Consider the following 27,304-nt stretch of genomic DNA (forward strand, 5'->3'; position numbering starts at 1 on the left):
CTTTTTTGGATGTCCTAATTAAAAGGAGACCTGATGGCTCAATGAGCCACTCTGTCTACAGGAAAGCTACCCATACGGATGCTTACCTAAAACCGGATTCCCACCACCATCCATCCCAGAAGAATTCCCTCATCAAGACTCTACACCATGAAGCCCAATGCATCTCCGACCAGGAACACATTGCCAGTGAACTCAAGCACGTACGCCAAGCTCTTAAGGCTAATGGTTACTCCAACTACACAATCCACAAAGCCATCACTCCAACCATCAAGAAGGATCCGGTTGAGGAGCCATTCAAAACCATCACCTTACCCTACATTGCGGGGGTCACAAAAAAGATCTCCAAAATCCTGAATAAACACAAGATCCAGGTCCGATTCAACACAGTACATAAAATCCGTGATCTGGTCCCATCTGTAAAAGATGTGGTTCCAGACATACAGTACCCTGGCATCTACAAACTAAGTTCCCTCTGTGGTAGCAGTTACATTGGAGAAACCAAACGACATGTCTCAGACCGCATCCGTGAACATAAAGCAGACGTGAAACACGCTAGGACAAACACCTCAGCCGTGGCAGATCACTGTTACAATTCAGTGGGCTCACATGCCATTGACTTCTCCAAGACAGAGGTTCTCTGCAAGCCATCTGGCTACCATGAGAGATTCGTTCATGAGGCGATCCAAATATACAAACACAGAGACAATTTCAACCGAGAAGATGGATTCTGGCTCAGCAATCATTGGAAGGACGTAATAAACCATTTCGGATCTTAACTGATTGTGTTCACGTTTACGGTGACTTTCAGACTGCAGTCCACTCACTGGCATTGACTATATATCTTTTGTATTCTCCGCAGGGAATAGAGTCTTTGCTCCGCTGCAAGTCCCCTACCACCACTCTCCCATTGACATATTTCGTTGCTTCCTCTTAGTACCTTTCACGCGACGGTCAATGGTATAGTGTTTAGCAGATTGTATAATAATAAATAGTATAAAAGTGTAATGTTTAATATAATGTATAAGGTAATTATACATCGTAATTGTATAGTGAATATACAGCAGTGTGGTATACAGTAGGGTGGGTAGAATAATACATAGTGTAATATTACAATGTATAGTCTAAGGTATAGGGTGGTATATAGTAATGCAGTATATAATTTAATGTTGGGTTTGTCTATGGCAGTATATAGTACGGGGTAGATCCGTGTGATGCAAGGAAAAAGTTTAGCTGGAGGCATATATTTTTGGGACATAGAATTGTAATGTATGACTTACTGTTAGTAGCTCACCTTATTGGAGAGTATATTTAGTATATTGATATGGATGTAGTTTATATTTTAGTTTTTTATGTGGTGGTTTGCTGCTGCAGCCCCTTACTATTAAAATTCCTTCCCTTTATTACTGCTAACCCTACCTCCTCCCTTTTTTGCTGCTAATCCTACATAATGCAGGGGCATAATGACTTTGAGACCCCCCCCCACCTCCTACGCATTCCACAAGTAGTGACTAATCCCATATCTGCATTTTCCATAAATATGCTAAATTCCTCTGTTGATATGCAAATTCCTTTGTCAAGGCGCTCTTCCTCCCCTAACCCAGCTTAAATATACGCTGCCAAGCTTGGTGGTGTTCATTTAGACGCTGTCTTTCCGATAGACCTGTTCTTCACCTGACGGCTGCTTGCGTTGTGACCGAAACGTCGTGAGAATTGTATTTGATTGTTTTATTTTTATTATTTAATTATTTTCCTTCTACGTGACTTTACCGAAAGAACCAAGAAGATGAATCGGCGTGTGGTTAGACGCTCGTGCGCGTCACTATTTATTTGGCTGTGTCAGATGGAGGGTTTTGCGACAGAAATTTGACTGGATCATTGCACGGCCTAACCCTGACATTTTTTTGGAATCGGAATATCGGCTGTGAAACCACCTCTACGTGCTACTCTACAATCGCTCAATTTGGTCGCGAGATTTGAAAAAGCAGCGACTTTAGGTATGTGCGTACAAATCCATCAACAAGCCTCGCGTGCACTACACACACAACCAATGCATTTATTGTGTATTTTGTTGCAGTTGGAGAAAATCAGGAAACAACAGAATTATGCAAAACTTGTACAGGAGCAGAACCGCTCGCTGCTCGGGAGGCGAGGAACAAGGGCCCCAGTGCACCCCACCTCGGCGCCGGAGGGCGACAGCAAGTCCCGCAGAGAGCAGGTGACACCACGTCCTCCACTCTCGCGGCACACGCCCCTAGGGGCGCCGCGGTGGCGAGATGTTAACTACCTCACCTGGTATGCAGGTCGTGGGTTCGATTCCAACCCTCACACCTGAATATTTTGAGTTTGTATGTTCTCTCTGCGGTCGAGTGGATTTTTCTCTGGGTCCTCCGGTTTTCCTTCCACATTTAGAATCAACATGCGTTTAGAGTCTTTGCTGCTATAAATGTCCACGTGATAAGCCACTTCGTTGAGCTATCATTTGTGATCGCCAGGTCACTTCTGGAAAAGAGCTACGTAGCTCAGTGGGCCTTACCTGGGCAGATAAAAAAGGCATGTTTTAATGAGCCACGCTGCACAGTGCGATGCACGTGGTGACACCCGATTCCCCGTGCGTTGTGTCGCAGGCGCTGGAGTACGCGCGCAACGTGCCCCGGCCCCGCTACAGAGAGGCACGCGGGGAAGCGTCTGCTCCCCACGGGGAGCGGCGCGACTCCCCCACCAGTTCGACGGCACTCGACCCCATGCAGGCGCTGTTGGATGACCTGAGACAACGCCACGAGCAGGACAAGCAAGCCGTTGCGGCCTTCAGACTGCACGCGCCCTGACGACGCCCTGATGCCTGGATGGGCGCCCCAACTCACGCACTGCCATGTGGTCTAAATCGTCGTAATTCGTGGTGGTGGCGACACTCGTGCCTCACAGCAACAAGGGTTCGAATATTTCAAGAGCCGCAATGCATGTGAATACGAGACGGTCCTTAATAAATAGCGTGACAAAGCAGTCCTTAAAGAGTCGCACGTGGCTCCAGAGCCACAGGTTGCCGACCCCTGGCCTGGGAGCTGCCAAACGACAAAGCCGACCGAGATCAATGTGTGTGGTGTTCTCCATTTATTGCTATACATCCGTCATCTCGGGGCGGCAGGGTGGTGGCACCGTGACACTCGTGCCTCAGCAAAAATGGGCTTGAATTCAATTTCTGACTCTGGCGCCTGTCTGCGTGGAGTTTTATTGTTTTGAACGTTGTGCATGGGTTACTTCCCAGAGCTAAAACAATATCCCAATGCAAATAAATGCCTATAAATTACTCAGTTGGGATTACACAGCAGTTATATTGCCCTCTGCTGCAAAAATGTTGGTCAGACCCTTCTGAAAGAGTCCAAGACTCAGCAAGGCTCTAGTGGATAAGCAAGCAAATTCAACAAAAGCCACCACCACTTCTTACAATCCTGAAATCTACAAATCCATCTCGGACGCATTCCATTCCTTGACTGCTACTCTGGTGTTCTTTACTAATGTCCATCGTCCCTTCAAGCAATATTTCCAGCCTAAGCCCTCTTACTTTTCTTAGCAGTTTCGATGGTGCCACTAACCTATGTATGTTCTCGAATCCGTGTGTTCTTGTCTCTATATAATTTCAAGCGTGCATCTCTCCACGCTTCTTTGCGCCCTTTTCAGTTTACTTTTGGTCGCCTACACTTCCACGCCTGAATGTTCAAAATGTTCAACCCAGGTCTACTCTTAGATAATCTAAAAGTAACTTACTTGCATTACACACTTCCTCAAGTGGGTATTTTAACATGATTACACATTTTTAAACGTGTTATATTCTTACACGTAGGGATGTGGGGTACGTGGGAGTGAAAAGGCATGAGGATTGCACGACCCAAGGGCCACAGCTGTGAGGTTGAGCCGGAGAGGGGCGATGCGTTGATCAAAGCAGTACCGGTCCCTCACCCCTCCCAACACCCCTTCCCCCACCCCAGTCTCCTTTGTTCCATTCTGAGTCTATTAGGCTTAGGGCACGAGTGACTTAAATTATCCACTTCAGGTTTTTTAACTTTTGAACAGTTTCCTAAATTTTAATTTATAATCAAGTTACTAAATACTGTGCTTTTAAAACGTCCAGGTGGCTCATCGTCCCGCTGTATACCGACCGCAGCCACCGCTGTTGATGGTACAGATGGTGCCGTGGTGCCATGGTACCGCAACAAATCAATAGCCGCATGAGGGTGGGCACGCATGGGGGGTGAACACAAAACTGCCGAGTCAAGGCAAGACCTTCAGACATCACGAGGGTGGAGAGTGGCACTGCCAGTGTAAATATGAAATCCATTTCCCCATTATTGTAGAACGCGTGGGGTTTGCGGAGGCTTGGAAACATTGCAGGGTTGATGCTGAGAGCCGTCGCTGCAAGACGTCCAGGCCTGATGACCGATGTCCAAGGGTCTAAAATCACCACGAGAAGGCGTTCGCATTGACTCAACTGTGGGTTTATGTGAATGCAATAGAACACAATTTATAATAATTTCTCATTTCATTCTCAGTGACGTATAAGTGGTCACAGGAATCATCACTAGATCTGCGAGGTCAGTACTTGCAGGTCACAGGATTTTGTGTGAATTTCAGTATATATCCGTGATGGCATTTCCCACAGCAATACCGGTAAGTTTGGTTTTATCCAATAAATGATGCGATGGCTCAGCATTGGTTTGGACAGATTTCAATGATTGTGGGATGAACAAGCATTCGGGTTACACCGACGATGACTCATCAAACTGAACACGTCGAGGGAGTGAGAAGGGATGACTCTCCATGACATCACAGCGATACACTCCGCTACTCCTGATGCGGTTACTTGGCTTGACCACCTGAATGTGTAATTGTAGTTGTTGCTCTGCATCTACATCAGCCATACGAAAGAATACTCTCTTGGTCTGCCCGCAATGTTAACAGGACAAGAAACTCGGGGTCGACTTGAGCATGTTCATGACCTGAGCTCTGCTGCTCGCACTTAGGTCCCTGAGCGCCTGGGATCGCGTTGTGAAATGTGCAGGCGACATCAGATTGAGACCTTTGTGAGAACCTTCCTCATACAGACGGGAGCCGTCTGCACTGAGCGTGTTCTGTTGAAACATCTGTAGTTGAAACATTTGTAGTTGTGTGACAAGTGAATTAGAATGTGGCTGTCGACAGAACACCATCATAATGTGAATGTTCACACAAAAAGACTTGAGGCCCATATTCTCTGTCTCAGCTCAGCCGGCTCTGAGCAAGATCATAGATCAGGATTTCCATGGGCCGAGCCGCTCATTGCAAATTTGGAAGCAACTGAGTGGCTCAAGCCTAAGCCGAGCCACATGAGGCTGTTAAAGACTCGTCTCTGCACAAAGTTGAAGGTGACAGGTTAAGGAATTTAAGAAATATGGAAAAGAGCAAGGGTCGCCGATACTGCTGTGAGAGCAAAGGGAATAACAGTGGAATTGGGCAGGACACATCATGAGACAACTGACGAGTGATGAGAGAAACGAATGGAGATGGAGAGAATGGAGAAGCGGAAGAAGAGAGCGGGAGAGATGGCCGAGTGTCCACGAGTTCACTAGAAAGCGCCCGCACGCATGTGTTAAGGCCGGTGTACGTAGCAAGGGCAGTCGCATTCGTCATCACGTTGCGAATGCACACGAGTGGAATGTGATTCGGTCTCACAAGCATCCTGACTTGTCGATGAGTGGCGGCTCCCTCGGTGTTGAGCGAAGCCCTGGCCTAACAGGACGCCTGCTTTACTGGGAGCGCCGTTCTCTTGGCAAGCTTGGGCTACGATCCTGGCGGCAGAGTTTGAGGGCTACGCTGCGCCGATGACTCCTCGTGAGAATGAAGCGGCGCTAATATGAGTGATTGCAAGGGAGTGGCGGCTGATGTCCAGCGTGGAGGGGTGAGAGTGAGCAATCTGTTGAGGAGCAGGAGGCGGAGGAGTGGGGCTCATCACACCAAGTGCCGAGACAGCTTGAGCGGGAAGTTCTCTGTGATGAGGTGGTCATCTTGCAGGATGATGACGATGTTCACTTCAAACTCTGTGAACAGACGTACAGACAAAGACAAAGATGCCCCACATAGCCTTAGAAGACTGTAGGAGCAAGTGCTGTTAGCGAGCGCCTATGAAAGCCAGCAAGCCACACGAGGGGGAGTGGCCAACACCACGCCTGGCCGCCTTTGTCTTCCAAGTAGCGATGTTTACACACCGCAGAAGGTACTTATTTGAGGCTGAGTCGACCTAGGGGAGGCCTAGGACTGGTTCAGATAATCGTCACTGGTGTTGGCCGTGAGCAGGAATCGAACTCGGGTCGCCGGGTTTGCTACACTAGCGCTCCCCATAGGCGTACAGACGCACACACACGTAGCTATCTGAAGCATCAAATTACCCACGAGTGGGTTATTGCATCGCAGGACCATGAGAGACGGCGAGGGCTTGAGGCCTTCATCCAGCAGTGGATTAACCATGGCTAGTGATGATGCATAAAGTATAGAAAGTAAAACCAACGTTTTTTTGTTTCATGCGATTTTAGTCAAAAGTACTCCCCCCCCCCCCCGCAAATTTTTACATTTTGTTCATGCAATTTATTCAGAAGATTTTGATCACAGTGGCCAAATGGGATTCCACCAGCTGAGCACAGGTTCAAAGCGTTAAGCAGCCAGCAATAAAGAGCACTTTCAGAGTTGTAATAGATAACAGTTAATATTCTTTGGGTCTTTCGGTAAAGCCACGTAGATAGAAAAAATTATCAAAATAATAACAATACCACGACGTTTTGATCGCAACACAAGCAATCGTCTTCAGGTGAAAAAAGGGGGAAATCTGCCGAGGCAGGCTGTTAATAAAGGTTTAGAGATGGCGGGGTAGCTAATGTTGATGTAGGAGAGAGGTCTCCGTAACCTGCAGTAGGTCTACACCAATCAAAGAGCTGTTTACAAATGGCTATTTGTTCTCTCTGCCTGTGTCCTCTCCTTGAAATTTCACACTTAAAATTCTAACTTAGCAAATTTTGAAACACGTAATAAACCAGGCTATGCGTTAATTGTGTGTTAACCGACTTTCTGTGTTGTATTACATCACATTTCGATAATTTACTAGGTTATTTAATTTTCGTGTGCTTGTCTCCTAATTTTCAGGCTTGCCTCCCGTGCCGCGTTTGTCCTAATTTTCAGGTTTGCCTCCCGTGCCGCGTCTATCATCTCACTTACAATAGGAGTACGATCGCGTGCACCCATTGATCTCCCCGCCCTCTCCCTCCCCCCGTCCCCTCCCCCTCCTCTCTATATTTAAGGGACCGTCACAGAAACGACCATCTCTTTGTGCCGATTTGTGTCCTCTCTCTGTGTGCCGTTGTTATGTCTGTCTGCTTGTATGTCTGTCTATAGTTTTCTAGTTAGATTTTTGTTGCTCACACAGCCGATTTGTGTCCTCTCTCTGTGTGCCGTTGTGATGTCTGTCTGCTTGTATGTCTGTCTATAGTTTTCTAGTTAGATATTTGTTGCTCACACTTAAAATTCTAACTTAGCAAATTTTTGAAACACGTAGTCAACCAGGCCATGCGTTAATTGTGTGTTAACCGACTCTCTGTGTTGTATTACATCACATTTCAATATTTTACTAGGTTATTTAATTTTCGTGTGCCTGTATACTCCTCTCTATGTGTGCCGTTGTGATGTCTGTCTGCTTGTATGTCGGTCTATAGTTTTCTAGTTAGATTTTTGTTGCTATTTCTTTTATGCCTGATGATGATTGCTTGTGTTGCAATCGAAACGTCGTAATGTGTTGTTTTATTTTGATTTATTATTTTATTTTTAGACGTGACTTAACCGAAAAGAACCAAAGAATGTTTACAAATGGTTTAGAGATGGGCGGGGCAGCTAATGCCAATGTGGGGGAGGTACTACAGAGCTGTGGGGGGTGGCCATTGTATTGAGAGATTAGCATGTCAATGTAAGAAATTTGAAGTTCGGCGAGAGCTTGGACAGCGCAGTGGCCACATGGAGGTGGAAAAGAATGGCAAGCCGCCATTTACTAACACAGCTAACGGTGGCTGTGTTAGTGAATGTGTAAGGGATCTGCGAGCACCCCTCACGCACACGTACCACGCAGACATGAAATCTCCGCACTCAGTATAACACGCACCAATCACACGCAGAGAAATACACTAGACGGGGGTCAAGGGTTAGAGGGCACTGACGTCACCCGGACCAGGCGTGCGAGGCGAGGATGTGTATTGGGAACGAGGGTGGAAATGGAGGGTTTAAAAGGGGCTGTGAGACGCGTGTTCGGGGTTGGTTTTGGAACGAGTGTGGCTGTGGGTTGAAGAATAAACCAGTGCGTAAACCAGTCTCTGACCCCTCTTCAAATGTAACTCAGAGAGTCGAAAATAACTGCTAGGTAGGATAGGAACATCACAGCCAGTTATGACCTAAACTGGTTAATCACGTCCTTCCAACGATTGCTCAGTTTGTACCCATCTTCTCGGTTGAAATTGTGTCTGTGTTTATATATCTGGATGGCTTCATGAACGAATCTTTGATAGCCAGTGGGTTTGCAGAGTACCTTCATCTTAAAATAATGATCAGCTGAGGTATTGGTCCTACCGTGTTTCAGATCTACCTTATGTTCACGGACCCGGTCCCCAATGTAACTGCTGCCGCAGAAACAGCTTTGTTTGTAGACACCGGGGTATTGCATGTTGGGGATCGCATCCTTCACAAAAGGGTTCAAATCACGAATTTCATGCACTGTGTTGAATCATACCTGGATCTTGTTTGCTCATGATTTTGGAAATATTTTTGGTGACCCCTGTTATGTATGGCAAGGTGATGGTTTTGATTGGGTCCTCAGATGGTTCTCTCCCCACGGTTGGGTTGATAGCTTTACGGATTGTGTAGTCCGAATATACATTATTCTTGAGGGCTTGGTGTACGTGCTCCAGTTCACTGGCTAGGTGATGATGGTCAGAAATACAATGAGCTCTGTGGTGTAGAGTTTTGATGAGGGAATTATTCTTGGATGGATGGTGGTGGGAGTCAGGTTTTAGGTAGGCATCCGTATGGGTGGCTTTCCTGTAGACAGCGTCCCATTGAGCCATCAGGTCTCTTTTCGATTAAAACATCCAAGAATGGTAACTTGCCATCCTTTTACACCTCCATGGTGAATTTGATAGCTGGGTGCATGGAATTGATGCGGTTGAAGAATTGGTCCAGAGCTGGTAGGCCACATGGCCAGATGACGAACGTGTCATCTACGTATCTCTTCCACAAGGAAGGACATAGGGTGGATGCCTGGATAGCATCTGTCTCAAATTTCTCCATGAAAACATTGGCTACAACTGGAGATAAGGGCGAACCCATTGGGGTACCTTCAACTTGTTTGTAGAATGTTCCATTCCAGGTGAAGTAAGTGTTGGCGAGGCAGTGTCTAACCAGGGCTGGTACATCAGCATTCAATCCTTGTTGGACCAAATCTTTAATGATTGCAATGGTGTCAGGCATAGGAACTTTGGTAAACAAAGATACCACATCGAAACTGGCAAGCAAATCACCTGTAGATAGTGAAATGTCCTTAATGGAAGATATCAAGTGAGCTGAGTAAAGCTGAGGTGGTCTTACCAGTGAATGGTTGCAAGGTCTCAGACAGAAATGTTCCCCTTCTCTTTTCACCTCAAGATGATTGCATGTGTTGCGATCAAAATGTCGTGATATTGTTATTATTTTGATTATTTTTTCTACGTACAGTAAAACATTGGATTGCAAGTAACTTGGTCTGTGAGTGTTTTGCAAGACGAGCAAAATTTGTACTTACATATTAATTCGATAAACGAGCGAGGTCTTGCAATACGAGTACTGTAGTACGTACAGTATATGCTTTGTCTGCCGAGTGTCACGTGATCACCACTGAGCTGATGGTTCTTCTCTTTCCCTCGCTGCGGGATTGTGGGTAATCGTCTCCCATGCTTGGTCTCAGTCGGCGTGCCTCACTCGTATAGTCAACATTCGTGCGAGCGTATACTGTTTACTATAGTGTTGTGACCACGTGTGTGTGCGTAAAGCATTTTTTTATTTTGTGTCCAAGTGTAGTGACTGTTCTTTAGTAACTGTACTGCAAGTGAAAGTCCTCCTACACAATAACCATCCTCTCCTCTCTCATCTCCCTCACACCAGCCACGATTAAATGTAATTAATACATTTGATTACTTTATATTAAATTTAAATAATAAAAATAAAAAAAGGTATTTTGTATTAATCATTTTATATGAATACAGTATTTTTGGGTTGTGGAACGAATCATCTGGGTTTCCATTATTTCTTATGGGGAAATTCGCTTTGATATACGAGTGCTTTGGATTATGAACACGTTTCCGTAACGAATTATGCTCGCAATCCATGGTTTTACTGTACGTGGCTTTACCGAAAGACCCAAAGAATATGAATTCCTGCAGTCATAAAAGCTTTAAATCAAGATATAACAGTTGATGTGTATATTAAATTGAGCAAGGTTATTATAAGACCTTGGGAAAGAGAGACGATAGGGAATTCCAACATGGAGCAGTGCGAGGGAATAAGCAGTAAGAGAAGCATGGTGACCTGCAGTGTGGCGGTGGTGGAACATGGTGTGCCACGGTGGCGAGATGTTAACTACCTCGCCTGGTATACAGGAGGTCATGGGTTAGATCCTCACCTTGACGCCTGTATATTTGGAGTTTGCATGTTCTCCCCTTGGTCGTGTTGATTTTTCTCCAGGTCCTCCGGTTTTTCCCTCCACATTTAGAATCAACATTACGTATTTGGCTGCTATAAATTTACACATTATAGGCCAATCTTGATTTGAAGCTTTTGTGTCTGCAGGAATCTATACTCTTTGGTAGAAAAATGAAAATATATATATATATATCACGACATTTCGATCGCAACACAAGCGGTCGTCCTCGGGCGGAATTTTTTTTATAATAATCCAGCAGTGGAACTGCTGAACCAGGAAGAACACAGCGAGAGAGCTGTTACAACAAGAGGTTATATATGTTGACCAAGGGCAAGCAGCCGGGTGCGATCTGAAAAGGAATTCCATCCCCGCCCGCAAGCACGTAAGTTGTGTTAATGGGGGAGATTAGGTAGAGAGAGATTAGCGAGAGATTAACATGAAATTAGCTTCCGTCGCCGCATAAGAGTATCGTCCCCGCATATGCGCATAGCAGCAGTGTTAATGGGAGATTAGCACTATGTTGATGGGAGAGATTAGGCAGAGAGATTAGGGAGATTAGCAAGTTAATGTCATGTCTATGTGTAACACATTTCACTGTCGACAGATGATTTGCTTGTCAGTTTCGATGTAGTCTCTCTGTTCACCAAGGTACCTGTACCTGACATCATAGCAATCATAGAAGACTTGGTTCAACAGGGACTGAATCCTGATGTACCAACTTTGGCCATACCTATACTTGCTTAATCTGGAATGTTACATTCCACAAACAAAATGAAGGTACCCGTATGGGTTCTCCCTAATCACCAGTGGTAGCGAATGTTTTCATGGAGAAATTTGAAACAGATGCCATCCTGACATCCACCCTACGTCCTTCCCTGTGGAAGAGATATGTAGATGACACTTTCGTCATCTGGCCACATGGCCAGCCAGCACTGAACCAATTTTTCAACCACATCAATTCCATACACCCATCCATCAAATTCACCATGAAAGTGGAACATGATGGCAAGCTACCATTCCTGGATGTTTTGCTCGAGAAGAGGCCTGATGGCTCGTTGGGACATTCCGTCTACAGAAAAGCCACCCACACGGATTCTTATCTAAAGCCCGATTCCCACCACCATCCGGCCCAGAAGAATTCCCGCGCCACCTAGCCAGTGAACTGGAACATGTACAGCAAGCCTTCAAGATGAATGGATACTCAGACTGCACAATCCGCAAAGCTGCAACCCCAACAACCATCTGAGGACCCAATCAAAACCATCACCTTGCCATACATAGCAGGTGTTACCAAAGGGATTTCTAAAATCTTAAACAAACATAAGATCCAGGTCCGATTCAATACAGTACACAAAATCCGTGATTTGATCCCATCTGTGAAGGATGTCATTCCTGACATACAATACCCTGGTGTCTACAAACATTGGGGAAACGAAACGACATGTCTCGGACCGTGTTCACGAACACAAGGCAGATTTGAAACACGGCAGAACCAATACCTCTGCCGTGGCTGATCATTGTTATAACGCAATAGGCTCGCACGATATTGTTTTTTCCGAGACCAATGTACTCTGCAAACCTTTAACCGAGAAGATGGTATAAGCTGAGCAATCATTGGAAGGACGTTATTAAACAAGCCAAGTCGTAACTTGCTGTGGTGCTTCCATCCTTCCTGCCGTTTTGCTGTTATCTCCAACCCTCTGAGTTGCATTGCCCTGTTAGGTGCCTCTGCATTAACGGGCTGGGGTCTCACCAACATGGTCACCTCTGTTCCCTTAGCCTCGATGTATCGATGGTTCTGGCTGTGTGATGTGGTTTGTGTCTCACTGGCGTGACCACCGTTGCGGTGGTTCTCTCGCGCTTGTCTCTCACAGCGCAGTTGGCAGCGCCGCAGCTTGTGTTACACATAGACATGACATTAACTTGCTAATCTCCCTGCCTAATCTCTCCCATCAACATAGTGCTAATCTCCCATTAACACTGCTGCTGTGCGCATATGCGGGGACGATACTCTTATGCGGCGACGGAAGCTAATTTCATGTTAATCTCTCTCGCTAATCTCTCTCCCTAATCTCCCCCATTAACACAACTGACATGCTTGTGTGCGGGGATGGAATTCCTTTCCAGCTCGGACCCCGCCTGCTTGCCCTTGGCCAACATATATAATGTCTTGTTGTAACAGCTCTCTCGCTGTGTTCTTCCTGGTTCAGCAGTTCCACTGCAGGATTATTTAATTATTTATCCCGCCTGAGGGCAACCGCTTGTGTTGTGATCGAAACGACGTGATACATTATTTTTAATTTTGTTTTTCTACCTACGTGACTTTACTAAAAGAACCAAAGAGTACATTATAGGCCATTTCGTTGAGCTATCATTTGTGGCCAGGTCGTTTCTGAAAAAGAGCTGTATATAGCTCAGTGGTCCTTACCTGGTAAAATAAAAACTATTTAGTTTACTCGCCTTTTGCCCGTCCAAGGACGGGTGTATTGCAGTAAATCTGAAACTTGCAAGCGAAAAGCAGACCGCGACGTGATATTCATGAATATTAATGAGGGGGGAGGGTGCTCCATGTGGAGTAACGTCACCTACTCATGATTATTAATGAGGGGGAGGTCCATGTGTAGGACGTAACCTGTTCATGATTCATCTTCTTGATTCTTTCGGTAAAGTCACGTGGAATTGAAATAATATTTTATTTTATTATTTCAATTCTACGTGACTTTACCGAAAGAACCAAGAAGATGAATCCCTGCAGTCACGAAAGCTTTAAATCGAAACTGTTCATGATTATTAATGAGGGGGGCTGGTCGACGTGGAGTGACATCACTGCACACAGACATTCTTGGCTCATTATAGTAGATAATAATGGTGGGGGTGTCCATTTGGAGGATGTCACCTACTCATGAATATTAATGAGGGGGGCTGGTCGATGTGGAATGACGTCACGAGGATTAAGGACAGACATTCCTGGGTGATTATAGTCGGTACAGTGGTACCTTGGTATACGTCGTTAATTCGTTCCAGAAGGTAGGACTTATACCGAAAATGACGTATACCAAACTAATTTTTTCCCATAAGAAATAAAGGGAAAGGAAATAATCCGTTCCAGAGTATAAGAAATGATATTTTATATGGCATATTATACATTAATGGGGTTGTATAAAATAATTTAGACACTACTTATTACTAAAATGCATACATTAATTACAATAAATCCATAAATAAAAATAAATTGAAATAAAAATAAAATTTAACATCACTTTACCTTGCCGAGAGGAGTTGAATGAATTCGCAAAAAATGTACGTTCAAATAACAAAAAACACGTGAAAATTCACAGAGAGTTATAGCAAGGGTTGTGCACTGAACGAGATCTACAGGCAGACTGAGGAGCGGCGCTTTGTTTCAGTCGTGAACGGGGTATACGCGGGTATGCGGTGACTCATCCCGACCCATACAAGTTCTAGCAAGCGCGTCGTATCCCAAGCAAGACGTCGTATCCCAAGACATTTTTTCTCTCCTCAAAACACGACGTATACCAAATTCGACGTATTCCAAAGCGGTCGTATACCGAGGTATGACTGTATGTGATAGTGTGGACTCAAATTAACCGTCTTTCTGCCGTAGCAGTCACGGCGTCCACCACTAGGTGGCCACACTGCATACAGGAGGACGTCCAACGGAGAGGAGGACTGCATGCGCCAGATTTGAGGCATTGTGTCACCGTGGCTGAAATAACCAACCACTCATGACATTCCACCACAGTGGACAAGGCACATGGGAGTTGGGTCGCTGACCAGCGCAGGAGGCGGCCTGGTGGTGACATGCTTGCTTCGCAGTAACAAGTTCCTGGGTTTGATTGGGGTGGGTTGTCTCTCTGCGTGGAGTTTGTATATTCTCTCCCCCTGTTCTGCACGGGTTTCCTCCGGCTTCCACAGATTAATTCCACCGTAGCTACCTCTGATTAACATGGTTGGCTATTTACGGTGCGAAAAAAATTCAACGTATATACAACTAAAATAAAAAGCCTACGATGTAACTGGTATTGGTCAAACATCCCAAAGCTGAAAAATTACATCAGAATTACAGCAACAACGGCCCCTACTGAGAAAAACTTGTCAGGAACCTCCTGAGAGTCTTGAGACTCGTTGAGGCTTTCCTGGGTAAAGAAGTGGTGTAGTAGTGATAATAGTAGTAGTCGTAGTAGCTCTCACCGATTTTAAAGTTGGTGGTCTGCAGCGTGGGGCAGGTGAAGAGGCGTGGGAAGACCATGTGGATGGGGATGGCGACTCCCCGGCACACGTCTCCCTCGGCGATCTGCAGGTTCTGGATCTCGGTGGCGTCGCGCGCGTAGCCCTCGGCACAGCCTGTGGGGGGAGCGGGGGCGCCGCGACAGCACGACGCAACAGCACGCCCCTCTCTCAACTCCCTCACGCGCTCGCACGTCGCGCGGCACGCGACGCAAAAAACACAAGACAGGGTGAGGTGTGATCGCGGGAGACGCGCGGCCGTCAGAACGGGCAGCCTCACCGCAGGTCTCCACGCGCACCAGCTGCACATCGATGCTCTTGAGGGGGAGGTCGCAGTGCTCCACCAGCAGTTCCCCACACAGCGGCCGCGTCACCTCGCAGTTGGTGGTGTTCAGGCAGCCCTTGATCAGGAAGTTGGGCAGGGAACTCTTCTGCGAGGCGATATGTTGCACCTCATTGGGGACGATAACAACTTTACGCTGCGGTACAGATGCCGCTGATGCGGTGAAACGGTTAGCAGCGCGCTGCACTCCAACGGTTCGATTTTGTCTCCAGGTGAGTTTCTGAAATTCGCACGCCTCTGTCCACCCACCCAGCAGTCTAAATGGAGGTGGTGGGACAGCGTGAGCAGTGGGACTGGACTCTTCACGAGGAGCGCTGGAAAGCGTCCGTCATGCAATCAACTGCAGTCATGAGGGTGACTCTAGATCAGGGGTCGGCAACCAAAATAACAATAGGAACCATTTTTTTCGAATTCGGTAAAAAAATCCAATATTTCAAGAGCCGCCAATGCATGTCAATACGAGACGGTGGTCCTTAATAAGCCACAGGTGGCTCCGGAGCCGCAGGTTGCTCTCGATGGAGTGTGAGGAGGGTGGGTGGGTGGTTAAATGGAGCTGCAAGATGGAGGAGGAATCCACACTATCTGGTTCTTTCGGTAAAGTCACGTAGATAGAAAAAATAATGAAAGAAAACGCGACGTTTCGATCGCAACACAAGCGTCCGTCTTCAGGTGAAAAAAAAATATCTGCTGTTGTGGCTTTATATCAAGCTTTATAAAGCCACAACAGCAGATCATTTCTTCTCACCTGAAGACGGACGCGTGTGTTGCGACCGAAACATCGTGCTTTCTTTTATTATTTTTTCTACCTACGTGACTTTACCGAAAGAGCCAGAGAATATGAATTCCCGCAGTCACGAAAGCTTCAAATCAAGATGGAGGAGGAACTTCATCGCCGCCATTAGAGCGTCGCTCTCACCACTTTGAGCTTCTGCAGGGATGCGGGGGTGATGGCGAACTTGACGATCGTGTCCAGCGTGGGCTCCGGCTGAGCCTACGATGCACAACAGAAATACAAGGGCCGGAAGCATACAGCAGTAGGAACGCCTGTGCCTCAAAGCAACAAGTGCCTGGGTTAAATTCCCAACTCGGGCACGGTTCTATGTGGAGCATGTTCTCTCCCCCTGCTCTGCATGGGTTTCCTCCACGTTCCACAGATTCATCCCATAGCTGCCGCCGATTAGCACTGCTGGCGATGTACAGGGCGAAAGAAGTTCAACATACATCCAGCTAAAAAAATCCTGCAATGTACCTGGTATTGGCCAAACATCCCAATGCTGAAAATATACCTGCAAATGACTCGTTTGGGATAAGACGCAGCAGCATCAGGCGCTCCTGCGAAAAATTGGTAGGACGGTCCTAAAAAAGAGTCTTAAGACTCAGTGAGGCTTTCCAGAGTAAGATAAGCATAAATAAATATCCAATCGCTTCTGACCGGAGTGTGAACGATGAACTCGCAGGTTTTGTGAACGTCCTTGTTGAGCAGCGATCGCTTCATCTCACAGCGCAAAGTGTACTGCAGAGAGATGCACAAAGACAAGCACAGAGACAAAGATCCCCCATATCGCATTAACAGACTGCTGGGGAAATTGCTGTTAGCGAGCACCTATGAATACTGGAACAATACACCCGGGGTGGGTAGCCAACACAAAGCTGTACCGCCAATGTCTCCCTAATGGAAAGGTTTACACACCACACCAGGTAATCATTTTAGGCTGAGTCGACTCAGGGAAGGCCCATGACCGGTTCAGATAATTGTCACTGATGTTGGCTGTGAGCGGAAATAGAACTCGGGTGGCCAGGTTTGTCGCGTAATGCGCTAACCGCTGCACTACCGCTCCCCATAGATACGCATAGACACACGCAGAGAAAGGCACAGAGACACGCACACCGCCGGAAACGGGTGTGCCGTGTTCCCGAGCGGTCAGTGGCATTACGTAACCATTGCCCGCGACGGCTTTGTCCGTGTCCGAGCCGAGCAGTTGCACAACAAAGATGTGCCTGGCCCACGTCCCTTGTCCGGTTAGTCCAGGGGGGGTTGGCAACCTGTGGCTCCGGAGCTGCATGCGGTTCTTTAAGGACTGCAGTGCTGCTCTTGAAATATTGAGGTTTTTAAATCCTTTATATTAAGTTCACTTGCTTGCTTAGGACCGTGCAAACCTTTCGGTCGTTTTTTAACCCACTTCCCGTGATCCAATCGAGCTGACATTTTCCACACACACTCGTTGTGCGTGACAATGAATGTTCGTGAAAATTTTATTCCAAAATTTTACACTTTTTAGGAAAAAATAATGGTATGACTGTGTGTGGGGGGGGGGTCTGTTTGTATGTATGTGCGTGCAAGTCTTCATCCTGGTTCTGGTTGTATGTGCTTGCGTGTGTGAGTGTGTGAGACGAGGTGGCCGAGTGGTTAAGGCGATGGACTGCTAATCCATTGTGCTCTGCACGCGTGGGTTCGAATCCCACCTTCGTCGCGATTTTTTTTTTTAATCCTTTATATTAAGTTCACTTGCTTGCGCGCTTACGACCATGCAAATCTTTCGGTCGTTTTTAAATCCTTTATATTAAGTTCACTTGCTTGCTTGCTTGCGCGCTTACGACCGTGCAAATCTTTCGGTCGTTTTTTAACCCACTTCCCGTGATCCAATCGAGCTGACATTTTGCACAGACTCATTGTGCGTGACAATTTATTTTCGTGAAAAAATGTTTCCAAAATTTTACACTTTTTAGGAAAAAATATTATATTTAATTACCAATTGCTTAATGCTGCCATGCAATCATCTGACCCATAGGTGGCAGCCATCTCAAGCCAGAGGACGAGAGGACTCTAGCCGCCACGCATATAAAGGATTTATAGTGAAAAACTTTGTTTTTACGGGTTATACTTGTTTTATTACCAAATTAGAAATAAAGGCTCTGCTTGTTATTTTGGTTGACCTTCGGAGATCAGTTTACCATGGGCAATGGTAGGCAACCTGAAGCTCATTTAGGATTGTTTCGTGACAATATTTATTAAGGACCATCTTGTATTCACATGCATTGCGGCCCTTGAAATGTTGAGGTTTTTTTTACCGAATTCACAAAAAATGGCTCTTCTTGTTATTTTGGTTGCTGACCCCTGGGTTAGCTCCACCCTCCACCCACGTCATCGGGATCGTAACGACCGATCGTAACTCGCGAACGTGTCCTGTGATTAAATATGTCAACGACAAATCGCCGGCTGGATCGACGCTTGGAAGTCGAAGTCCATCTCATCTCCAAAGCAACCAGTTGCAGACACGTCACCAAACAAGCATGTTCTGTTGCAATGCAACCGAGCTGTGTGAGCGATCGCTCAGGTGTGGGCCCGGCATCACGGACGTACGGACGCACGCAAGCAGCAAACCCCTACAGCGGGTGTGCGTGCACGTGTAGTGACATAAGAGGGGAGGGGCTGCTGGGGGCTCTGGGACCCTAGGCAACCCAGACGCTTAAGCCCCTTGGCGCCAGGCGCTAGGTTCCCAGGCAACCCAGACGCTTAAGCCCCTTGGCGCCAGGCGCTAGGTTCCCAGGCAACCCAGACGCTTAAGCCCCTTGGCGCCACCAACGGGGGGGGCTGTGTGTGCTCTATGGGATATCTGGGGGCACACACAACCCCACCCCTCGTTGGGGACGAGGCATAAAAGGGCAGCTCCCTGGACGATCGAGGCCAGTTGTAGCTCAAGACCCAAGACCCAAGACCAGCCATCTCAGGACCCTGGGACGATGTGAGGGCCAGTGGTGGGACTCTGGAACTCCCGGCTCTACGTCCTTGTGAGGGCGAGTTCCAGAGCGTAGCCAGAGTAGTGTATCTAGGCTGTGTACCTAGGCTGTGTACCTAGGCTGTAACAGAGTATCAGGACTGTTGGAGTGTTGGATTGTAATAAAGAAGTTACCTCTACAAGTGTCTCCGGAACCCATTACACACGTACGAGCGCTGCGTACCTGGATGTTGACGTAGACTCCGTGGTAGGTCTCGAACAGGACCTTGCTGCTGCCGCTGGCTTTCAGAGGGAACTGGAAGGGGATCTCCGTGCGCCCCGATGGCAGTTTCCCTGGCTTCACTACCTCCATGGAACTGCTGACGAGCTGCACGGGCTGTGAAGAAACATCGACGGCAACGAATCCCGTGAACAGACGCGGGGGCGGTGTCGGACGTGCGACGGCGCAGCCTGACCGGTTTGAGCGGAGCGCTGTGATGTGACGCTATCAACTCTAAACTAAACTTTAAACTTTACCAGGCAAGGCCCACTGAGCTATATGATTCTTATTCAGAAGTGACCTGGCCACAAATGAAAGCTCAATGAAGTGGCTTATCACGCGCAAATTTATAGCAGCCAAATACTCTAAACACGTGATGTTGATTCTAAATGTGGAGGGAATAACCAAAGGACCCGGACAAAAATCGACGCAACCATGGGGAGCACATGCAAGCTCCAAATATGCAGGTGTAGGGTCGGGATCGAACCCAGGACCTCCTGCATACCAGGCGAGGGAGATAACATCTCGCCACCACAGTGCCCCTAGGAAGGCAGCAGCGTGTTAGATGGGCCGCTGCTGGAACCCGTGGCAGCCAAGCGAGGGAACGAGGCTGACCGTGGAGGTGGAGCGAGAGATGGAATTAGTCGGTGTGCGGGTGCCGGATGGATTATTGCATCGCGGAATCTTGAGAGGGAGCGGTGGTGTAGTGGTGAGCGTGCTGCGCTATGAACCCAGCGACCCGAGTTTAATTCCTGCTCACGGCCATAACCAGTGACAATTATCTGAACCAGTCCTGGGCCTCCCCTAGGTCAACTCAGCCACCCACCTCCTCGTGTACCGTGCCGGCCTTCATAGGTGCTCGCTAACAGCACTTGCCCCTACAGTCTGTGAAGGCGTTGTCTTTTGTGACACTGCGGGATCGTGAGAGATGGTGGCAGCTTGGGAGGCCTTCACCTCATAGTGGATTGACCATGGCCGATGATGATGATGATGATGACTTGACAATGATGACGATGATGGTGACGACAGTGAGGACGATGATGATGATGATGAATAATGGATTTGAAGGCAGAGCCGTGGGTTGGGAGCGCGGCGGTGGTAGTGGTGGCGGAGGCAGCGACAGCGGTGGTGGCCCTGGTGGTGGCGATGTTGGTGGTGGCGTTGTCGTTGGCGCTGGTGGTGGTGGCAGTGGTGGTGGTGGCGGCGTCGAAGTTGGCAGCAGAGGTGGCGGTAGTGGTCGTGGTGATAGTGGTGACGGTAGTGGTGGCACCGGTGACAGCGGTGGTGGCAACGTGCACCTTGGCGGAGTTGTAGAACGCCTCGAAGACGCCCACGCTCTTGGAGCTGAGCTGCAGCGTGACCGTGCCCTCGAGCGCGAGGGAGATGCCCTGGTGCTGGACGGTGTCTCTGCCCTGGATTACCACGAGCCCCGACACCATCTCCTGCTCCGCGTGCACGCGCACACTCTCCGTTTGACTAGCTATCACACTGCTGTGACGCGGCTCTTAGAGGACGTCTACCGTGGAGATGGAGCGATGGAATGAGTTCGCGTGCAGGTGCTGCGTGGATTACTACACCACGGGATCGTGAAGGACAGCTTTCAGAGGTCTTCATCCAGCAGTGAATATATCATTGCCGATTATAAAAAGATGATCAGATGGCAACCATGATGATGTTTACGATGAAATGAGATGACGATGTGAAGAGGTGAAGAAGTGAGAGCGCCTCACCCCATCGTAGTAGACCTTGTTTGCACGCTTCAGTTTGATGTCCACGGCCACCGCCATCGCCCACACTCAGCTCCACAGCTCTGAGAAACACATGGGCAATCCACAAATACACTGTAAACCTGTCTGATGGAAATCAATTCCACAAGAAACATAGTGCCTTGACATTTAGGGAGGGATGTACTTCAGGGAAAACCTAATTCCACCTCATTTCAAAGCTACGACCATCATCTCTCCGGGGTCGATAAAAAATATCACTTTATGTGGGGTGAAGTCAGCAGTGGCTATAAAATGCATAGGCTTGTGGAATGTGGAATTTCGACCACTGGATCATCACTTTTAACAAGATGGGCACCAATGCCTCAATCCTTGAGGAAATTGGTGGCTGGGTGGGTTGGTGGCTGGGTGGGTGGGTTAATGGGTGACACGGGCGGTGGTGGCACACGCCTGTAATCGAGCACTGTGGAGGCGAGGGTTGGTGGATGGCACAAATTCTGTGAATATCCCTTCCAATAGGCGTCGAGGTTCCATACCCTGGCTCGCCATGAGATGGCGGTACGGCAAGTGGACTAATCGCCTTCTCAAAGCGTTGCCCCCCTCACGCGCGTGTATGATAAACATAACTCGTCAATACGGCAATTGCCTGAAAATATCTCAACATAAAAACCCAACGCAGGAGTCTCTGCGAGCCAGCGCATCTCTCCTGGACGAACAGAAGACGTGTCCCCTCCTCACCCTCACTCACAGCAGCACTCACAGCACCTCACCCCCTCACTCACCCACCTCACCCTCTCATTCACCCTGTCACTCACCCTCTCTCACCCTCTCACTCACCCTCACCCGGTCACTCACCCGGTCACTCACCCGGTCACTCACCCGGTCACTCACCCTCTCACTCACCCACCTCACCCCCTCACCCACCCACCCTCAGTCCCTCACCCTCTCACTCACCCTGTCACTCACCCTCTCTCACTCACCCTCACCCTGTCACTCACCCGGTCACTCACCCTCACACTCACTCACAGCAGCACTCACCCACCTCACCCCCTCACTCACCCACCCTCAGTCCCTCACCCTCTCACTCACCCTGTCACTCACCCTCTCTCACTCACCCTCTCACTCACCCTCACCCTGTCACTCACCCGGTCACTCACCCGGTCACTCACCCGGTCACTCACCCTCACTCACAGCAGCACTCACCCCACCTCACCCTCACTCACCCACCCTCAGTCCCTCACCCACGCTCACTCACCCCACCTCACCCTCTCTAACTCACGCCGTCACCCTTTCGCTGTCATTCAAGCACAGTCCCTCTCACGCTCTCCGCCTTTCACACCCCTGCCCTCAGCCTCACATCCTCACCCCCTCACCCTCACTCACCCTCTCACTCACCCTCTCTCACCCTCAATCACCCTCTCTCACCCCCTTTCTCACTCAACCTCACTCACCCTCACCCCCTCTCACTCACCCCCCTCTCTCAACCTCACTCACCCCCCTCACCCTCACTTACCCTCTAACCCTCCCACTCACCCTCACCCTCTCACTCACTCACCCTCACCCTCACCCCCTCTCACTCACCCACTCACCCACTCACCCTGTCACTCACCCTCACCCACTCACCTTCTCACTCACCCTATCACACACCCTCTCACTCTCACCCTCACTCTCACTCACCCTGTCACTTACCCTCTCTCTCACTCACTCACCCTCTCACTCATCCTCACTCACCCTCACCCCCTCACTCACCCACCCTCAAACACCCTCACTCATCACCCTCACTCATCACACCCACTCGCCCTCTCACTCACTCACACTCACCCTCACCCACTCACCCTCTCACTCACTCACCCTGTCACTCACCAACTCACTCACACTCACCCTGTCACTCACACTCTCACTCACCCTCACCCTCTCACTCACCCTCTCTCACCCTCTCACTCACTCACACTCACCCTCACTCACTCACCCTGTCACTCACCCTGACTCACACTCACCCTCTCACTCACCCTCACTCACCCACTCACACTCACCCTCACTCACTCACCCTGTCACTCACCCTGACTCACACTCACCCTGACTCACACTCACCCTCTCACTCACCCACTCACCCTCTCACTCACCCACTCACCCTCTCACTCACTCACCCTGTCACTCACCTTCCCACTCACCCTGTCACTCACCCTGACTCACACTCACCCACTCACTCACCCTCTCACTCACACTCACCCTCTCACCCACCCTCTCACTCACCTTCTCACTCACCCTCACTCACCCACTCACCCTCTCACTCACCCACTCACCCTCTCACTCACCCTCTCACTCACCCTCTCACCCTCTCACTCACCCTCTCACTCACCCTCTCACTAACCCGCTCACCCACTCACCCTCTCACTCACCCACACTCACCACTCACCCTCACCCTCACCCACACTCACCATGTCTCTCTCTCACCCAAACTCACCCTCACTCACTCACCCACTCACCCACACTCACCCTGTCTCTCACCCTCACTCACCCACCCACACTCACCCTGTCTCTCTCTCTCACCCACACTCACCCTCACTCACTCACCCACTCACCCACACTCACCCTGTCTCTCTCTCTCACCCACACTCACCCTCACTCACTCACCCTGTCACTCACCCTGACTCACACTCACCCTGACTCACACTCACCCTCTCACTCACCCACTCACCCTCTCACTCACTCACCCTGTCACTCACCTTCCCACTCACCCTGTCACTCACCCTGACTCACACTCACCCACTCACTCACCCTCTCACTCACACTCACCCTCTCACCCACCCTCTCACTCACCTTCTCACTCACCCTCACTCACCCACTCACCCTCTCACTCACCCACTCACCCTCTCACTCACCCACTCACTCACCCTCTCACTCACCCTCTCACCCTCTCACTCACCCTCTCACTAACCCGCTCACCCACTCACCCTCTCACTCACCCACACTCACCACTCACCCTCACCCACACTCACCATGTCTCTCTCTCACCCAAACTCACCCTCACTCACTCACCCACTCACCCACACTCACCCTGTCTCTCACCCTCACTCACCCACCCACACTCACCCTGTCTCTCTCTCTCACCCACACTCACCCTCACTCACTCACCCACTCACCCACACTCACCCTGTTTCTCTCTCTCTCTCTCCCCGTCTCTCTCTTTGGGTCGCTCGAGAGGAGAGGGAAGCGGCGCCTCGACCACGTGACGGAGCCCGGGTGCGCGTTCGGAAACTCCATTCACGCGCCCTCCACCGTAATCTCTGGACTATGAGACGCATTTAGATTTTTTAAACAAATATTCGCGCGTGAACGGCCAAACTTGTATAACCTTGTTGGGCGCCTTATCTCATACAATAGTTGTGTGCCTAACCTGATTCGTGTTGCTTCATTGACAGCTGCCACGAGTGTGACGCCGTGCGTCTCACCGCTCCATTGTTCGCTCTATTGTGGTGAATACGGTGAATCCCCGGGGTGCGTACAGAAACACCACTCGCATGGAAAACCATTCACTCCAGCGGCGCAGGCTGCGGCACGGGTACCGTGCAGGGGGAAAAAAACAAAAGGGTCAGCAGCCTCCTGTCGGGTAATAATGCGTCTCTACATCAGAGACACACACACTCACACAGATACCCACACAGAGAGACCCACACACTCACACAGAGACACACACACAGAGACACACACAGAGATCCACAGACTCACACAGAGACCCACACAGAGATCCACACAGAGATCCACAGACTCACACAGAGACCCACACAGAGAGACCCACACTCACACAGAGAGACCCACACACTCACACAGAGACACACAGACTCACACAGAGACACACAGACTCACACAGAGACTCACACAGAAACCCACACAGAGACCCACACTCACACAGAGAGACCCACACTCACACACAGAGACCCACAGACTCACACAGAGACCCACACTCACACACAGAGACCCACACACTCACACAGAGACCCACACAGAGAGACCCACACTCACATAGAGAGACCCACACACTCACACAGAGAGACCCACACACTCAGACAGAGACCCACACACCCACACATAGAGACCCACACACTCACACAGAGAGACCCACACACTCACACAGAGACCCACACACTCACACAGAGACCCACACACTCACACATAGACCCACAGACTCACACAGAGACCCACACACTCACACAGAGACCCGCAAACTCACACAGAGAGACCCACACACTCACACAGAGACCCACACACTCACACAGAGACCCACACACTCACACAGAGACCCACACACTCACACAGAGGTCCACAGACTCACACAGAGACCCACACACTCACACAGAGACCCACAAACTCACACAGAGAGACCCACACACTCATACAGAGACCCACAGACTCACACATAGACCCACAAACTCACCAGAGACCCACAGACTCACACAGAGGCCAACATACTCACACAGAGACCCACAGAGGCCCACATACTCACACAGAGACCCACAGAGACCCACAGACTCACACAGAGACACACATACACACACAGAGACCCACAGACTCACACAGAGGTCCACAGACTCACACAGAGGTCCACATACTCACACAGAGACCCACATACGCACACAGAGACCCATATACCCACACAGAGACCCATAGACTCACGCAGAGACCCACATACTCCCACAGAAACCCAGACTCACACAGGGACCCGCAGGCTCACACACAGATCTACAGACGAGCACAAAGACACACGGACTCGCACAAATACGAACTCACACAGACTGGAAAATGGAACACCCCGGTCACTACAAACAGAGATGAAAACTCTGGTTTGTGAACGTCTGACAACGTCTCCTCGAATAATAAAGCCCTTGCAACCACAGCGATAGCTGCGTGTCTCCGTATCCTGTCCAGGTCTAACTTCTAAACGATCCACTGACTCCTGTATTACAATCTATATATATAAAATCGCAAGTCTGTCTGTCTGTGTGTGTGTCTGTGTGTCACCAGACCATACGCAGTTTCATTGGACGGCGGTTGCCCCTGGCAACGGGTAGCGACACATTCGCTGCGGGGTGGACGCCATTTTTACATCCCGTTAAAAATATGCGCACGCATTAACACGCGACTCTCAGGTAAATTCATCAAAGTTTCACGTCCTCTTCACTCCCCTCCCACCCCAATGTGTGCAATTACTATTGTAGTAAGTATTCAGGAGGCTTGACGACGGGATCGGAGGCACACTAATTTATTAACACCAACTTGTGTACAGTAGCGGGTACACACAGTACCTAAGGGGTTAACGTCCCCTTTACTCAACTAACAGGGAGACACAACATCTAACCCCGCTAACCTAAGCCCAAGTCCTCCACTATGGAGCTAAGGGAGGCTACCTATCCCAGCCCTGGTCAAGCTGGGATCCCGGCACCCTGAGTCTGGGCTCTCGGGGCCACGCCACCGGCTTGCCCTGGTCGGCCCTGACAAGGACAGCGAGCCAGGGGAGCTCCGGGGCCTATGCTAGCTGGTCTTCGGTCTTCGCTGGTTAAAGCTGATACTCCGACCTCGAGCACTCCGGCTCACCACCTTTTATAGTACTCGGCCCCCGGGAGGGGCCCGTGGGGGATGCAGGTGCGGACGTCGGTGTGAGCACCTCCTCTGTGTACGGCCCTAACCACGTCCCTTGTGTTTGTTAGCCATCCGCGCCCATACACAATTACACCTCTACATCACCCCCCCCTGTACAGCTCGCAGCCGTCCCCGGCTGCAACAAAATCAGAATAAAGGTGCATCCCTCCCCAAAACCGTGTGTGCCTCGCGTAATTTTAACAAGAACAATGACAACCATAACAACAACAGGAAACAGGTAGAAGAAGAAAGAGAAAGAAAAACAATAACCCGGCGCACCCCCCCGAATAAATACCCCATTCCGCAAAACCAACATATATACACGCTCTCCGGACGCCTCCCCCCCTCGTCCGCAAAGGCCCCCCAACGGCCGACCTCACAATAGTCTGCGCGTTTTGGCGCGCGTTCTCGCGGCGGGCCCGTCACAAGGGCCCGTCCCGGCATGCTCAGTGGTGGTTGTTGACGGTCCGGGTGCGAGAGAGTCTGGTTTCGCTGCCGAGTGACCCCCGACCTCCCCGAGGGGGGTTGGTGGTCGTGGACCCGTTACTCCAGTTGCACCTGGAGATGGAACAGTTGATGTCAGGTTAGACGAGAGCAGCGACGTCGGGGAGTCGGCGGACC

At 49.4% G+C, this 27,304-nt stretch overlaps 2 protein-coding genes and 1 non-coding gene across 11 annotated transcripts in view; 2 read left to right on the forward strand and 1 right to left on the reverse strand.

Annotated features, from left to right (window-relative positions):
• The window catches only part of JHY (junctional cadherin complex regulator), a 16,621-nt gene extending 13,796 nt beyond the window's left edge, over positions 1 to 2,825 (forward strand). For all 7 annotated transcript variants that reach the window (XM_078870160.1, XM_078870165.1, XM_078870162.1 and 4 more), the window contains 2 exons: positions 2,075 to 2,215; positions 2,625 to 2,825. In XM_078870160.1, coding sequence (XP_078726286.1) covers positions 2,075 to 2,215; positions 2,625 to 2,825 — 342 coding nt within the window. The remainder of the gene's footprint in view (positions 1 to 2,074; positions 2,216 to 2,624) is intronic.
• Positions 1,421 to 24,348, reverse strand: VPS26C (VPS26 endosomal protein sorting factor C). 3 transcript variants are annotated; one of them, XM_078870169.1, is made up of 9 exons: positions 24,200 to 24,347; positions 21,053 to 21,132; positions 20,621 to 20,764; positions 19,287 to 19,439; positions 16,759 to 16,839; positions 16,243 to 16,317; positions 15,264 to 15,414; positions 14,948 to 15,100; positions 2,856 to 6,068 (listed from the first exon to the last, which is right to left on the reverse strand). In XM_078870169.1, exons 2-9 carry the CDS (start codon positions 21,107 to 21,109, stop codon positions 5,980 to 5,982), a joined length of 903 nt encoding a protein of 300 aa, XP_078726295.1. In that variant the 5' UTR covers positions 21,110 to 21,132; positions 24,200 to 24,347; the 3' UTR covers positions 2,856 to 5,979. The 3 variants fall into 3 exon arrangements, with proteins under 3 accessions (XP_078726296.1, XP_078726295.1, XP_078726294.1); XM_078870168.1 differs by having other exon boundaries at positions 20,621 to 20,767; XM_078870170.1 differs by lacking the exon at positions 20,621 to 20,764 and having other exon boundaries at positions 1,421 to 6,068; positions 24,200 to 24,348.
• TRNAS-GCU (transfer RNA serine (anticodon GCU)) lies at positions 17,716 to 17,797 on the forward strand. The gene has a single exon. It is a non-coding gene; the product is annotated as a tRNA-Ser (tRNA).
• Positions 24,349 to 27,304: the final 2,956 nt, after the last annotated feature.

Source organism: Lampetra fluviatilis, chromosome 29 (genome assembly GCF_964198595.1).
Source record: "Lampetra fluviatilis chromosome 29, kcLamFluv1.1, whole genome shotgun sequence".
In the NCBI taxonomy this organism is placed as follows: domain Eukaryota; kingdom Metazoa; phylum Chordata; class Hyperoartia; order Petromyzontiformes; family Petromyzontidae; genus Lampetra; species Lampetra fluviatilis.